This window comes from Fundulus heteroclitus, chromosome 20 (genome assembly GCF_011125445.2).
Source record: "Fundulus heteroclitus isolate FHET01 chromosome 20, MU-UCD_Fhet_4.1, whole genome shotgun sequence".
Taxonomy (NCBI): domain Eukaryota; kingdom Metazoa; phylum Chordata; class Actinopteri; order Cyprinodontiformes; family Fundulidae; genus Fundulus; species Fundulus heteroclitus.
Window position 1 is genome coordinate 6,790,561 of NC_046380.1, and position 15,697 is coordinate 6,806,257.

The 15,697-nt window shown below is 39.2% G+C and overlaps 1 protein-coding gene across 8 annotated transcripts in view; it reads left to right on the forward strand.

Annotated features, from left to right (window-relative positions):
• grip2b (glutamate receptor interacting protein 2b) overlaps positions 1 to 15,697 on the forward strand; it is a 301,598-nt gene that overhangs the window by 210,124 nt on the left and 75,777 nt on the right. The window contains exon 1 of one of the 8 annotated variants that reach the window (XM_036151434.1): positions 9,888 to 10,078. The exons of the other annotated variants lie outside the window; for them this stretch is intronic. Within the exon in view, the coding sequence (XP_036007327.1) occupies positions 10,024 to 10,078 (55 nt within the window). The 5' untranslated portion in view covers positions 9,888 to 10,023. Of the gene's footprint in view, positions 1 to 9,887; positions 10,079 to 15,697 lie in introns of those variants that run through there. 8 annotated transcript variants of the gene reach the window in all.

Below are 15,697 nucleotides of genomic sequence, written 5' to 3' on the forward strand. Positions count from 1 at the left end.
GGGAGCTGGAGTGCCCAACCAGGTGTAGTTCCAAAATTACAATCATCATACGCTCCAGACTTTGCTAAAATAATCCCGGCTCCAAGTGGAATCCGATCAGTCCGCCGCGCATGTAGCTATGTAAACCCTTAAAGTTGTTGTCCCCAATCACTTCACACAAGCCATGTTAAACTTTCAGAATGAAACACAATGTCGAAACAAACTAAACAAAAAAAAAACAAAAAAACAAGCAGCGAAACGGAATGGAAAATGTACAGAAAAGCATCTGAGATTCCGATGGAACAGGCAAGAGAAAAGCAGAGGCTGGAAAAAAAAAAATGACAGCAATATTATGGGAGGCAAAACAAGCGCGGGGGTGAGAGGAGAAGCAACGGAAGATAGAAATCACTGAGCGGAGCAAGAAAGCTGTGACAGGTTGCGTTGCGCGTTGGGCAAAAGAATGGATGCAGTGACACGTGGCTGTGTTGTTCAGAGAGTAACACGGATAAGGGCCAGGGCTGACGTCTTCGAGAAGAGCTTAAAGAAACCTTTTGGAAAGCTGATTTGGCCTTCCTCAGTTCCCTTCATCTGCTGTCACTGAGCACAATAAATCCAAATAAGCACAGCGAACAAAAAAAAAAAAAAAAATGAAGGGACCGTCAGGGAGAGGGACAAAGACAGAGATAAAGGTCTCACACTTTTGGTAGTTTGGCCTCATTATGTCAAGGCCTCGATGAAAGAGACCAGGAGGGTGGAGGGGAAGAGGAAAGACAAAGAGAGGATGAGATAAGCCTTGTGAAAGAGGGAGGATGACAGCACTCAAAGCGCAAATCAATGAGGAAAATGATACCTTTGTGTTACCTGGATAAGATGTCAAATCTGCATTCAAGAAGACGTGTATTAGCAGGCGATATGGTGGTGAAGGTGAAATATTGGGTAGTTCAGAGTATTTCTGCTGCGTCCTGAGCTAAACGTTTGCTTAAGAGCATCAGAAAAGAGACTGAATTCAGTAACTCACCCTAAAGAGTAATGGTTTAACTTTAAAATACAGACAAGTTGGCCAAATCTGATCAAGTACATCCACCAAAACTAGAAAGACACAGTATATGTCAAGGAGTAGAAGGGTTCTTTTAGTGGCTTGCAGTAGTTTTAGGCGCTGCCAGGCATCAGAAGAGTCCTTGGACTGAACCGTGATCTGTGTGGAATCTGCATGCTCCCTAAGTGGATGTGTGGACTCTCTCTGCATCACTTCGTTTTCCTCTCACCGTCTAACGATGTGCAAGTTAGGTTAATTGGCCACCTAAATTGCCCTTAGGCAGAAGTGTATGTGTGAATGTTTTTGTGTCACGATGCACTGGTGCCTCTCACCCAGTGACCGCTGTGAGGATTAAACATTTGTGGAAATAGATGTGTTCTTTTTTTTCTTTTTATTCTATAGCACAGAGGGGGGCTGAGGCCACCACAGAGTCATAGACGGTTTTAAGCAGGGGCCTGTATGAATGTATGTTTTATAATGTGTGGTAATTCCTGATTGTAGCAAAAGGTTGCACAGTTGTAGATAATGTGTTCATGAATGGAAAGAATAAATCATTATCATAATACAGAAGGAAAGGAGGTCACTGGCATCAGTGGGGAGTCAGAAGAAAACTCCAAAAGGCAAACATTTTCAGCTTTATTTAGGATATTTTCACTCTCTTAGTCGAACATCCGCTCCGACATGAAAAAAAAAGCAACAACAGTTCTCCTTCAGTGGCAGAAGGAAAAGAAGAGAAAGATAATTTAAAAGAGGTAAAGCAAAGGGAGATATGAGTGAGGGAATTATTAAAGTGGCAGGTTAGTTGGCACAGCAGAAAGCTCTGATTCCACAGAGCAAGAGCGGAGAACAGATTTAGGATTCATTTGCATTTCAAACTCGTCCGACTTCCAAGGCGCAGTGACAGAAACGTGCAGGTATGCATTTTGCTCTTCATCTATCACGTTTGTCTCTTTTCTACATGCCTTTAGGCTCCTTATTTCACTTCATGTTCTGATCTCACTACTTAAAACCACACCAGGTACAGTAAACTTTTAATTGGGATAAAAAAAAAAACATTTGGTGTATAAATATAAACGTTTAGAATATTGGTGAATATGCACCACTTTGAGCTGGTTCCAAGTAGTTTTTTGTTTGTCGTAAGCAGCAGGCACCATGAGAAACCCCAACAAGTTAAGCTAGCTAAGGCACACTTATTTGGATTCTGATTAAACAGACGTGGCCACGTGTGCGTCCTCCTGCGCCGCCATCTTTACTTTGGATTCGGCTGTGGGCTCGGCACCTCTTGCTTTTGTCACAGCCGTATGTCCCGCCTTAAACCATAATACTGCAACCGACCCTGTTTTGGGTTGGTGCAGAGAATTGACAGGAGGCAGGAGATGTGGTTGAGGGTTGGAGCTTTGGCTGAGGCTGAGTCTGCTTACCAAAAATCTCCACTAATGCTTCCTGGTGGCTCCTCTCAGCCTGCTCTAAGTGCTCCACCAGACCCATGGAAGAAGGCAGGGTACTCAACTCGTGGAGTAAAAGCTTGCAGTCTACTGCCAGAGCTAAATGTCTCCACGGACAGAAAAAGAAGTGCTACAGCTCCAGTGTACACTCTCACTACATTTCTGAGACGTCTGTACTCCTCGCTGGCAAGGCTTGCTGCTGGGTGCAACCGGCTGGATGCATCTGTCATGTTTTTGGTTTGTTAACAGACCCAAATAAAAGCAAGACAAAGGTATATGCATGGCTGAGTGAAGGCTTAATGAAAAAATACAAAAAACATACAGGAGAGTGGGCGAATGTAGAGTTCAGCAGAGGCAGTTATTAATTCCACTACTGAGTGGGCATGTATGTTTGTATGCGAATGTGCACCTGTGCATCACTTCCACCTCAGACATGTACATAACAATAACATTAACGCCAATAATAATTTACCATTGCAATAGTTTCTCAATCTGTCCACCTCGTTTAAAGTGCATTTATATTTGCTCTCTATACTATAGCCTGTTTTATTTTAATGCTTCATTATTGTGTTATTGCAGGCCTATTATTGTATGAGTAAGCACATCATGAGCATTCCTTGTATGTGTACGCATATCTTGCAAACGAAGCTGATTCTGATTATGGCGAAGAAAGAGCTAAGCCGAAAGTCCAAATATCAAGTTTTTCCCTTTTTCTCTGGTTATTTTCCGCATATTTTATGCTTATATTCATGAGATGTAGATTATGCCTAAAAGAACGAGACTAATGGATTCTTAATTGTGAGTTGTAAAGATCGTCGGTGACTCTTCACTGTCAAACTCATTGAAATGTTTCCTTTGCAGAACATTGCTTTCATTTAAAAATAAAGCGGAGAGTACTGCAAAAAGGGAGCTAAAAGTAAGTTAATATATTTATCCTTGATTTGAGCATGTCAATAAGATTATCTGCCAGTGGAATTAATATTTTTACCCCTAAAATAAGCTAATTAGACATCCTGCACTTGAAATAAGATGATGGAGATGAATTGTTCTTTTTTTAAGTGCAAAAATCCTATTCCATTGGCAAATAGTCTTATTCACATGCTCAAATCAAGGAAAAATACTCTCATTTCAAGAGAATTTTGCTTACTTTTAATTCCCTTTTTGCAGCCTACAAGCGTAACATCACTGCTCGGTGACTCTGGCCTGTGCTTTCATGGCTTGTGTGAGCTTATGTGAGCTTGTTTTTTTTCTTGGACAGTCAACATAATGTGGGGATGACATCATGAATCCATATTAAACGTTCTCCCATGTCAACAGGGATACATTCAGAGAGTAATGAAGTGCCTTTGAATGGTGATTCATTAACCCGCTTTACATCTGCACCCACTGAAGTGAATCTGAACTGTCATATGGCCTCTGAGCACATGAACAAACCAGACTAAAATGACTCTGTAATTTAATTGAGTCAAGAGATTTAAATCAGCAATGTGATTTATGTTTTCCACCTGACATTATTTAAATGAATGATAGAGAATAGCATTTATCTCATTGCAAATTTCTTCTGTCAGCTTCTAGTTTTCTGTCCGTCAACTTCTGCCTTTTTTTGGTTTTCTTAGTTTCCGGCATCCCTTTTCACCAATCTTCAGTTTCTTTCTTTTTTCTGTTGCTCTAAGACAGTTTTTTAGTCTCCATCTGTCCTCATTTGTGTCCTGCAGTGTAAAAAGCCATTACAGTGATAGAATGAAGATGCTCAGCGGGGGGGAGGTATAGACTCAGAGAGACAGAAACTGTGGGGAGTTTAAGAGACTGAGGACGAGGCAGAACTGTGATAAAGATAAGTTAAAATAAGACAACTTAAGTTCATAGTGCATGGAGTAATACTGTAGATTCTAAAGCAAAAATGTAAGAAGGAATAGAATAGTTATGTTGTAGAAGACAAAATTATTTTGATTTTATGAGTTGCATTGCATCTAGTTTACTTTGTTGCCTAGAAATAAAACGGATTGTTTACAGAGCATGCCTGCAATTTTTAAGATTTATTATTTCTGAATTGAGAAGCAAACCATAAATGGGGCAAAATGACAGAAAACTTCATCGTGCATAACGGTTCACCCCAGTAAAGTCAGATTAAATTTCAAGTAGACAGTTCAGGGGGCTGATGAGGTGCACAGTGTACCGTAATGCTCTGAATATCCATTGAGTGGAGCGGTTTTGTTGCTAACCAAAGTTGTTCTTACACCTTTTAACAGATTTATGAGCACATTGTACCACATAAAATCAGTCAGTAAGCACAACTTTAATCACATATAAGGCACACCGGCTCATAAGGTGCACAATGCATTTTTTAGAAAATGTAAGGATTTTAAGTGCACATTATAGTCCGAAAAATACGGTACTCGTACCCTTAGGCTTGAATTGGTCAAGATTTCATCTCCGCAGAAATTAGAGTTGTATTCAAAACTTACATAGAAACAATCAGCACCTGCACAATTTCTCAGACTCACATATATGACAGCAGAATTTTGTGTACAATCATTTTCATTGACAGAAAAAAAAGCAATTATCAGAATCATGCACAAATCTTTTTGACAGCCGTCAAACTCCATAGTTGGTGGTCGTCTCTTGGCAGGTTTGTTGTGTTACCAACTGCTTTCCATTTGAAGATGGTGGAACTGATGGTGCTGCATGGGATCCTCAAACATTTTGATATTTTTTATCATCCCACCCTGACTTGTACTTCTCAACAACTTTATCCCTGACTTGTTAGGAGAGCTCTTTGGTCTTCATGGTGTGATTCCTTTTACTTTGTGGTGCTGTAGCCTCTAGGGCAATTTCAGAAAAAGTGTGTTTATACTGACAGGTCATGAGACACTTAGATGCACACAAGGGGACTTCATTTTAATAATTATGTGACTTCTGAAAGCAATGGTTGCAAAACATTTAAATTACAGATTGGAATATAACAAATTAGGTAAAAAGCCAAGGGGGCAGGGGGGTTAAAACTTTTGTAAGGCACTGTATGGATGTTCTTACTTCCAGTTATGACATTTCTGCGGGTATTGGTGTGAATAAATGGGCAAAAGTAAGTAAAGGTTTTTTTTCATATGTGGGTGTAGATTTCCGGGTGCATGTGTTCCTGAAGCTGAGCAGCAGTAGGCCAAAATTTGCCACTTCAAAGTCCTTACTCATAATGCTTGGAGTGATGCTTGGATCCGTGTGCAATTGAAACCCACAGACCGGGAGAGATGGAGAGAAAAGCAGAGCTAGACATGGCAACAAGATGAGAGAAAGCCTGACCATGTGCAGCCCAAAGTTGTGTACTCGAGTGTGTTGAGATTGTGTGTGTGTGTCTGTGTTTGTCTGGAGGAGAAAACTGACATGACTAATTTTCTTGACTGCTTGTTTTGCTGCCTTCTAACTCTGCTTTTTCCCTCTTCCCTTATATGTTTTAGACCTGCTTAAGGAAACCGTGGTCTGATCCCCACCCCAACTTCATCTACTTGATTAGATATTGTTTCTCCTCCATATTGTAATGCTGCTATCTGAGAACTCGTTTTTAATGTACAGATGACCTCTAAACAAACAAAAAATGATGCTAAATAAAAAAGAGACAATGGGAATTTTAGAGTGTGGATTTCCATCTTTCTCAAAGGACACAAGGTTCCCAGACCGATTATACTGAACCGCTAGGTGCACTGACATTAACTGAGAGTAGCTCTCACAGCCTTAAACCACGTCTGTCACCACATACAGGTGGCTTGGAGGTTTTTTGGGCACGTTCCACTGAGAGGAAAGCCTGAAGCAGACTCCCAGGGATTCTCAATGGATGGATGAAAAACGTTAGAAAAATGAAAAAGACTGGTAGTTAGCATTCACACATTCTAATACATTTTCATAGGGTGCAGGAAAATTGGGCTGCACCAATTTTACACCTTTTAAGGGACACAGTCTAACAACTACATTTCTCGGAAAAACTTTTGTACAATAGTTTAGAGTCAACAGCTGTAATGTTCAAAAGATGTACCCTGCTGTAGAGGATTGAGATGTCACACAGCTACTTGACGTTTGTCCTGAAAACCTTAAAGTGAGGCTCAATGACTGTGGACTGTTGGCTAAAAGATAAAAGATAGACCTGGAAGACCAAATTAGTCCTATATCTCTGATCTACGCATGGAAAGAAATTTAGACACCATTCTTGGACCAGGAGTTAGAACATGGATCAATTTGCTTACATGCAAAATGCGTCATTAGATATCTGGTAGTTTAATTTCAGATTTTTAGAATGATTGTCTTTTCAACTAAGTAAAAATGCCTGCTGTAAACAATGTTTTCATTAGCACTAGACTTATTACTAGACTAGACTCAACAATCAGCTGCAGAACCTCGTCTTTAATAAACATGTGGGGGGGTCGGTGCTGTCTGAGATTAATTTAGGTCAGGCTATGCAGCGAAAACAACATTCATAGGAAGCTGGTCACGAGGGAGAGAGAAACGCAGTTATTACTCTCTGCTCACTCAGCCAACATACAAATTAGGCTCAGGATTGTTTCTATACCAAAGCATTTCTGCACGTGCGAGAGCAATCGTGTCATATGACACATGTGCGTGTTACGTGTTTGGCTTTGATGGTTTTATTTTTTCAAAAGAGGAAGTAGGCAACTTACTGAGAGGAGTATGAAATTGATCAAATGAAGGAAAGAGCAGGGATAACACAACAGAGCCTTATAGAAGCGCAGTACCTAGGAGAAACAAGAAATACAGAGAAGATTAAAAGAAGTACTGCTGTTAGAACCTAGCGTCCTACTACGGTACATACATTAATGTCTATTGGAGCCTTTTGATTTAAATAATTTGAGTTCACATGTTAACAACTGAAGCACATTATGATGCTTCCGAATGGTTACAGGCAGCATTATTTTTAATTAATCCAATCAGTCAGTAGAAGCTGACAAGGCTGAATTCGGTCAGCATCTTAAAGGCACGTCTAGCATATAATAAAATAAACCCAAACCACTTAGGGACTGATTAAATATCCAGGATTTCGGAACTGCAGCTGGAGGTTATGACCGTCCTTAATGGGTGCAGTAGAAATAAATAAACTTTACTATTTCTGTCAACTATTACAGGCAGACTTTACCACTGACGGCATGTAAAACTCACAGAACTGTAGTATCAGAATCAGCTTTATTTGTCAGTTATGGGTGAGCATTGTAATCTTTTTAAAGTGTGTTATTTTTTTTTCTTTTGTGAAAATGATAAAAAACAAATTCTACAAACATATATTAATATGTGAATAGTTTATAGAATAGAAGAAAAAAGAAAGTCATTATACTTATCTTTAAAGCTTGAAATGATTTTTTGCTCATGGATTTTGTGCTTTGTAATGTTTTAGGACATTATTCCTGTGTTTTGTTTTTGTTTTTTTTTTTTTGTTTTTTGGATGTTTGCTTAATGTAATGCGGATACCAAGCTCATTAAGCTGCTCCTAAAGACTCACTTTTCTTTTTTCCTTGTTTTGTGAGATTTCCACATTTCCAACTTGAAGGGGACATTTAATGCGACATCCACTGAATTTTTAAACCTAGCCTGTCCCGGTGCGGAGTAGATATATTTATTTTCTGTTTGTGTCATATTTTTCAAGCTGTTCAGTTTTCTCTAATGTCTATGATGTTTTTTGAACAATTACGTCACAATATTTGCTGTGGCACTGCTAAACAAGGTCATGGACTTCCGGCTTAGCAATTTTGCGTACCTGCCATTTATTTATTTATTTATTTGCCATGATTTTGTTATCCAGCTGTTCAGCTGCTAAGTGTTTTAACACACATAATTCATTACACTGTCCCTCTGTATATTATAAAAATGGCTGAATGGGGTGGAGTGTGACACTCTGTGACCTGGAGGGGGTGGGGAGTGAAGTGTCTCCTTTAGATTTAAAGGGACAGCACCAAAACGGATTGCACTCAGAGACACCTCCAAACAGGGACAGAAGAGGGGCTGTAGGGCAACAATAACAAGGAATTTAGACCAAAGCATTGCAGTTCTACTTTGTAGAGACCACAGCCGAGTGATTAAATATGTAAAAAGGAAGGGATTAAAAAGCTTGTTATGTCCCCTTTAAAGTTATCACTCTCCACCCTTTACATCGCTTTAAATGAAATACATGTTGCAATAACTATTACTTACAGTCTTACTCATTAAACAGCACCAACAACCTGACTTTTTTTTTGAAGAAAATTGTGACATGGTGGCAAATAATAGCTGATATTATTCCAACATCCAGAACAACATCTAAGAAAAACAGAAAAGAAAACCGTTGTTACTGTTTAGTTGTTATTTATTTATGCTTGTAACACTTTTTACACAAAAGACCTGGTGATCTGTTTGGCAACCTCTAACTACCATGCTACTGTACAGTCTGCCTATTCAAATCAAATTGTGGAAATAATGTAGATATTTGGAGCCATTTAATCTTTGCTACATCAATTAAATTGCCGATGCCAATGTTTTATTCTTCAAGAGCCTTTCGGGTTTGGTTGGCTCTATCACCTAAGAAGGAAGATGCTGCTTCAGCAGTGCTCCATCTCCCATATTATAAATTACTGTTAAAACTATTTCAGTTCAAAGATTACTTTATCAGTCAGTGCCAGTAGTTTGTTTTGAGCCATCTTGATTTGTGCCAACTTAATACTTGGAATTTCCTTTTTTGAACTGAGTGGTTACTTGTCTCTGCATTGGGCCATTTGGTTAAATCTCTAGGGGCTTTTTCAATAACAGATGCACATATCTTAGGTATTGAAGTCTGATATTGCTAACTCAACACTTATTTTGCAAATGGAAAATAACAACACCACCAAGCATGGCTGTGCAAAGAACATAATGCTGTTTCCACATTATGTCCAACATGGCAGCAAATAAATTTATGCTGAGATCTTTGCACAGCCTTTTTTTATTTCATTTTAAACACATGTTGTAGTTATTAAATTATCCAAATGTTTTATCATTATATACAAGGATGAGGTTTTTGGTGTGTAATATTTCAAATTAAGAAAAAACAAAACAGAACTAAAGCAGAGTGACGAAAGTGTGAATACCACTCTCAAAATAACCATGGATGATTAGATAAAAATGACTGAACGTCTCTCATCCTCTGGTTCTATTTTCCAAAAATAACCAATTTATCCCGGCCTGCGTAATCCTTCTCACTTCATCTCTTTGTTGCTCACTCACCCACATACTCGTAGCTTCTGTTTTTCTTTTTTTATTTCCTTTTATTTGCATATTTCTGAACACTTTCTCTCCAGAAGGCTTAACCTACCCTGTCTCATCCCTTAGTGTGTATATCTCCCTCTCTCTCTTTTCTATCTCTCCCCCCACCCTCTTGGGGGTTGAGTGGTTGTAGCGTAAGCGCCAGTCATTTCTTATCATTGCCACTGTATTCCCAGAGTGCTCAGCAGTCCACATCTCTCCCTCTGTCTCCTCCTTTCTCCATCCCCCCTCTAATCTGTCAGTGTTTGTCTCTCTTTGCTCTGCTGTGGATGTTACTCTGAGGAGGAAAAGTCAATGTCTATGGTCATGTTTTGCGGTCTGAAAAGAGACATTGAGGCAAATAGTGTGGGTGAGTGTGTTTTTGTATTTTTGATGTTGAACTACTCTTTGTAAAACTATTCTGCCATTTAAAAAAAAGAAAAATCACAATGGTGATGTTTGGCATGTTCTGGGGATGAAGTTCTTGCAATGTATTTAAGGCTCTGTGGGTGGTGCTGTTTTCTTTTTTACACCTGAGATGTCTTCAACGTCACTGTGCATCGCAGAGGCTTTGATGAAAAGCTTATGTTTTAATGCACAAAAGTGTTGCTTTGCTCTATAAATATGTGCGTGAAGCAGCCGTAAAAAAAAAAAAAAAACATTTTTACAAAGAAGTGGTCTGCCATGCATTTTTTATTTTTTTGCATATTTTTTTTACTCCGTTCTAAAGTTGTTAGTGTTTCATGTTTCCTAAAAAGTTTTTTTTATGAACGTGACAGATAAGAATACTTCATGAACAGCTACTAAACTGAATGAGAATGTTCCTATCTTTACAAAACATTCCCAATATATCTATGAGACTTCAACCTGGGGATGCATTCTTACATCTTGGAATGGTGGCCATAATTTGCACAATTATTATTATTATTTTAATTTGCTTATGACAACATTTCATCACCCACACAAATGGGGACAAGGCCCTTTTTTTCCCCACCTAACATGTTAGACATTTCACGAAGGGATGTTACATTATGTGGTCATGTGACTAGACCATTATTACTTTTGTTTTTTTAAGGAGGTTTTAATGTCACACATTTAGTCCAATGATCAGAAGAGTAGTCAGAGAGCTTTTCAAAGTAGAATGTAAAAGAGTCTGGGAAGTTGTTCTAAAAGAACAGCAGCCAATAAGAACAGGTCTGGCTGTCCAAGCAAGTTGAATATAATAACAAACCACAAGGTGCTTAAATAAGTATCCAAAATTTCTAAATTTCCCTCAACGTCTTGTGCTGTGCAAGACCTACACTGATATACTGCTCTTTAAGGAAAACATGAAGTCCACAGTAGTTTGTCAGAATGTGGGAAAAGACCAGGAATTTTGGAAAACCTTTCTTTAGACAGCTGAGTCTAAACTGGAATTATTTTAAGAGCAAAGGATATATTTAGTATAAACCACATATAGCTTTCCAGAAAGGAACCTCTTACCAGCTATGAAGCACGGAATTGGGAGTGTCATAGTTCAGGGTGCGTTGCTTTACCATCACCATCATAGACTCCACCATGATAGTGAGCATTAATGGGTGCTTGAAGAGACTGTGACCAGATCTGTGAACAAAAACGCTGATTCAGAACTGGACCCAAGGCACACCAGGAAATCCACCAATGACTGACTGAGCAATAAAGTCCTGGCCTGAATCATAGACAAGACCTTGATCTCCTCGATGCTCTGGGGGATGACTTTAAATTATCTGTACAAGCAACAAACTTTACACACACAGATATCCTAGACTTTAATAAGAGGTTTTTCAGCTAAAGGGATGGCTGTTAGGGGGGCAGGGAGACCAAATTTCTCTGCCCTTTCACTTATAAATCACTTTTTTTAAGATATAAAAAAGTGATAGTGAATATTTATATTAGCAGTTTTCTTCTGAAATAACTAAATGTTATATGACATCTTGATTTGTCTTACAAAACAGTTTGAATGTAACACTTAACATGAAATGATACTTGCCTGGGGATCTGTATGGCAGCCTCTAACTACCATGCTACTGTACAGCCTGCTCGTTAAATCAGTTTGGGAAAATAATGTAGATATTTGGAACCATTTCATCTTGCAACAGCAAATAAATTGCTGATGACATGTGCTGTTTCTTCTTTACTTGTGACCAAAAGCTTACACTAAAAACTAATGCAGTTGGAGGACATTTTTATTCTAACCAGTGTTTTTTTTTTTTTTGTGGAGTCCACCTGGGGAAATCCTCTCTTTTTGCACTCAATCTTGTGTTTTCAGGTTTGAATAGTCTACATACGGCGCTCATCTTGATGAAAAAAAGTATTAGAAATACTAATTTTCCTCTTTATAAGTACAATGAAACAAATTATAAATCTACAGCTGTGTGTCAAAGGATCCCTGTTCAGCGTAGAAAAAACAAATTTAAGTGTTATAAATCTGTAGATTTCACCTGGGACATAATCAAATGCAGTCCATATTGTGTAAAGAGCTGTAAAATAACTTTATTCCGTGCAGAACAGAATTTGCAAAACTAAGCACCAATAACCAGCATATTTTCTTATAATGATTATATTATGCATGACTATCACTGACAACACCATGTTTGTCATGGTTAACACAAAATCTATATACAAAGTCAAAATACTGTCTAAATGCCACAAGGTATTTAATTGGTAAAAATCACTTGCATTTATGATTATTTAATAGTGTAAGGCTCAAAAACCTCCCCTTGGATCCTACCTAATCCACTTAGTTCTCGATGCAAACGTGTAAAACGTAGTTATGAGGGAGGACTATGAGGTAAATAAATGGACTTCACCTATAGTGTTCATATATCGGACTTGGGGATATCTGCATTATAAACTTTTGATCTGTGCGTGTTTTACAAGACGAGGCTACCTGTTCAGATGGGAGCTGTAACACACACCTTCCTGTTCCCATCTAAATGTTAGAAAATACCTTTTCTGCACCAGAATGCTGTTTTTTTTTTGCCAGAGAGTGTGAAAGAAGTGTGTCATACCTTCATTCCCTGCAGATCGCAGCACAGTTGGAAAGGTAGAAATTAGCAGAGAACCTGACAACTCCTGAAACATCTGTTCAGAGCTCAGTATGGAACAGTTTATCAAGTTTAATGTTGGACTTTCAAGCCTCTATTATCAAAGTACATCTAAGTAAAAAAAGAACACCTAAAGGATTAAAAATATTCAGCTGTCCAGTCCCTTGGTGAATAAAGCTTTTGTGGGCATTTACACATGGCTGTGTTAGTTTTCTGGTGTGGAAAATCATGTATCTTTTAAATTATTATTATGAATTTTTAATTTTAAATGTCTTTGAACAGCAACAGTGGAGACTTGTTGAATCTAAAAAGGCAACTGCCACCAGGGATTGCTGTCTTTATCGCTGATGTGCTTGCATCAAGCTGTTTAGCGTTTGAGATTACTTAATGCGGCAGTCAAGCTGCTGTGGTGTGTTTTAACAGGAAAGAATAATCCTTCCGCAAGCCCTATCATTTGCGTAGACGCTGCTGTGTTCCAACGTGCCACAAAAGCTAAGATTCCAAACTGCAGGACACTGTTTGAGCTGTGTGCGCGGCAGGGTGTGTTAATAAGGTGAGCCTCATCCTTTTTTATGCACTGATGGACACAGTGGGTGCCGCTGCCTCCGAGACTAACAAAACTTATGACGGTGATAGAAAGTTTTTTGGCCTCTAAAGCTGTTTTCATTTTTCAGGTTTGTGTAAACACGCTCTTTTGTGGTTTCATGTTTCATTTAATGCTTTGTTAAACATCTGCCGCAGCTGGATTTTACCATCATAGAGAAAAGTTCAGAGACAATCCGAACACCGTTGACAGCAACGGTGTTCTACGTTTTGTTCAGAATGTCCTTTTTCAGGCTTTTTTAGGCGATAGAGGAACCATCCTGCCTACACATGTGTTCTTATACGTGATCATAAATTCCCACTAACGGATTCATCACCATCTTGGCTTACGGACGGCTGCTCGACTTGATCCACTTCATTTTCTGAATATCATTGGCCTGGCGACAAAGAGAATTCAGTGTCTGTGAGACAGTGAGTGTGTTGGACGTTATCATAATTTGCGAACGCTGCCCGCGGTTTTCGCTGCGCTTCCCTGCGAGCTCCATTTTCTTTATCTTCTGGAGACCGCATTCTTTCCAGCATGGTGTCTGTTTCATCATCACCAGTGCAACAGTGATGACGAAGATGAAGATGTGAGCCACTTTCTATCTCTGTTAAAAACCTCTAAATAAATATCTTGGCAATAAGGATGTTCATCACGCCGTGATGAATACAAGATTTAGTCATAGATGAACATTTTCCCCTAAATAAATGCACATTTCTCTCGCAGTCTTCATCAGACGAAGCACTCCTCCCACTGCCGTTTACATCTTTAGTCATTTAAATGACGTTCTTACCTTAAGCAGCTTACAAGCATGGCAGAGAAATCATGGCGGAGGAAGCGGGGATCAATTACTCATTAATGAAGCTGCTGTCGTTTTCCTGATAAATCCCTCTTAACTCTCATTTAAAATCTGCTGCACTGTCTCCTGTTGCCGGCCCTCTGATGAACGCTGTCAACAGGATATGTTGGATCAGTGGCACAGACATGTTGGCAGAAAGAGGCTAAACTGGAACTTCAAAGCAGTTTTGATGTTTGTTTGTCTTTTTTCTGTTCAGCACCTGCCATGCAGTTTTTTTTTTTCCCATTCTGTACTTATTTCTCTGCAGCTGATACATGCCGCATTGTTTGATTTTCATTCCCAAAAATATAGCTTTTCCTCTTTTTTTTTGTCTTTTCATGGAGAAATAACCAGAAAAACATAACACTCTTCGGATTTTTGCTTGTCTCTGGAACCCAAGATGACTTTGCTCTCTGTAATGCACTCCCTGCACTCTCTGTAATGGTGATAGTAGCCATTTTGGTGAAATCACTGTTCAATCACATTGCAAATAATCAACAAAATTGCAAGAAAGTATTTTGGGTTTTTTGTAGCAAACCAAGTGAATTGGGCTTTTGAAAGGGAATAAATGTTGCACCACCTGACTTCGATCTTCTTTCCAACATAAAGAGCAGCTGGTAATTTATTCGTCATTTTGTAAAAATACACTTACTGGCCGCTGTAATGGAGGATGCTGATGAACCTGATATTCAGCCGGACACAGAGTTACCTGTTTTTTAAAAGGTTTATTGTGAGGAAATGAGTAATGGCAGGTGAGCAGGACCAGACTTGACCAGATGCAGGTGGAACCAGACTAGAACAGGCGATGTGGACCGGTTAACCACCAGAACGGGCAGAGCAAGCGGCTGGAACTCACGAGGAAACAGGCAGAACTGCAGCACGCAGACACAGGCGACTTTCTTTAGAGAAGCGAACAGAAGAGTCCAGCTGGCTGAGCACACAGGAACTGGTAGAGTCGAAGCACATCGCACTAGATGAGATGAAAAGAGAAGAGACATTCTGGCAGGGATGAGTTAGCTGAGGCAGGTAGATGTAGTCAGAGAAACAGGAGAGCAGAGTTGGACGTAATCACTGGCAACAGGTGGACTTGATGTCGGTTAATTGGCAGGTGACTGAGCTGATTGGATAGTGGCTGAGAGGTGACAGACTGAAAGTCCAGAAAAGTCCAGAAAGTTCAAAAGCAAACAAAAAGTTAAATCATGACAGCCACTTTGTTATTCGTACCTTGCTAGTACCAGTGTTGACTCATTTTCTCCTTCAAAACTGCCTTATATCTCCCTGGTACAAACTCAGCTAGATTCTAGAAACATTCTTCGGAGATTTTGGTCCAAATTGACACAATAGCATCACAAATAGATGATGCAATTTTAACTTTTTCCACCACAACCCAGATATGCTTATCCAATTGGGTTCTGGTTAACTCTGTAGGCCACTGGGGAATCGGTGAACTCATTTTAACCTTAAAGTGATTTAAATGATTTGACATTTGTGACATGGTGC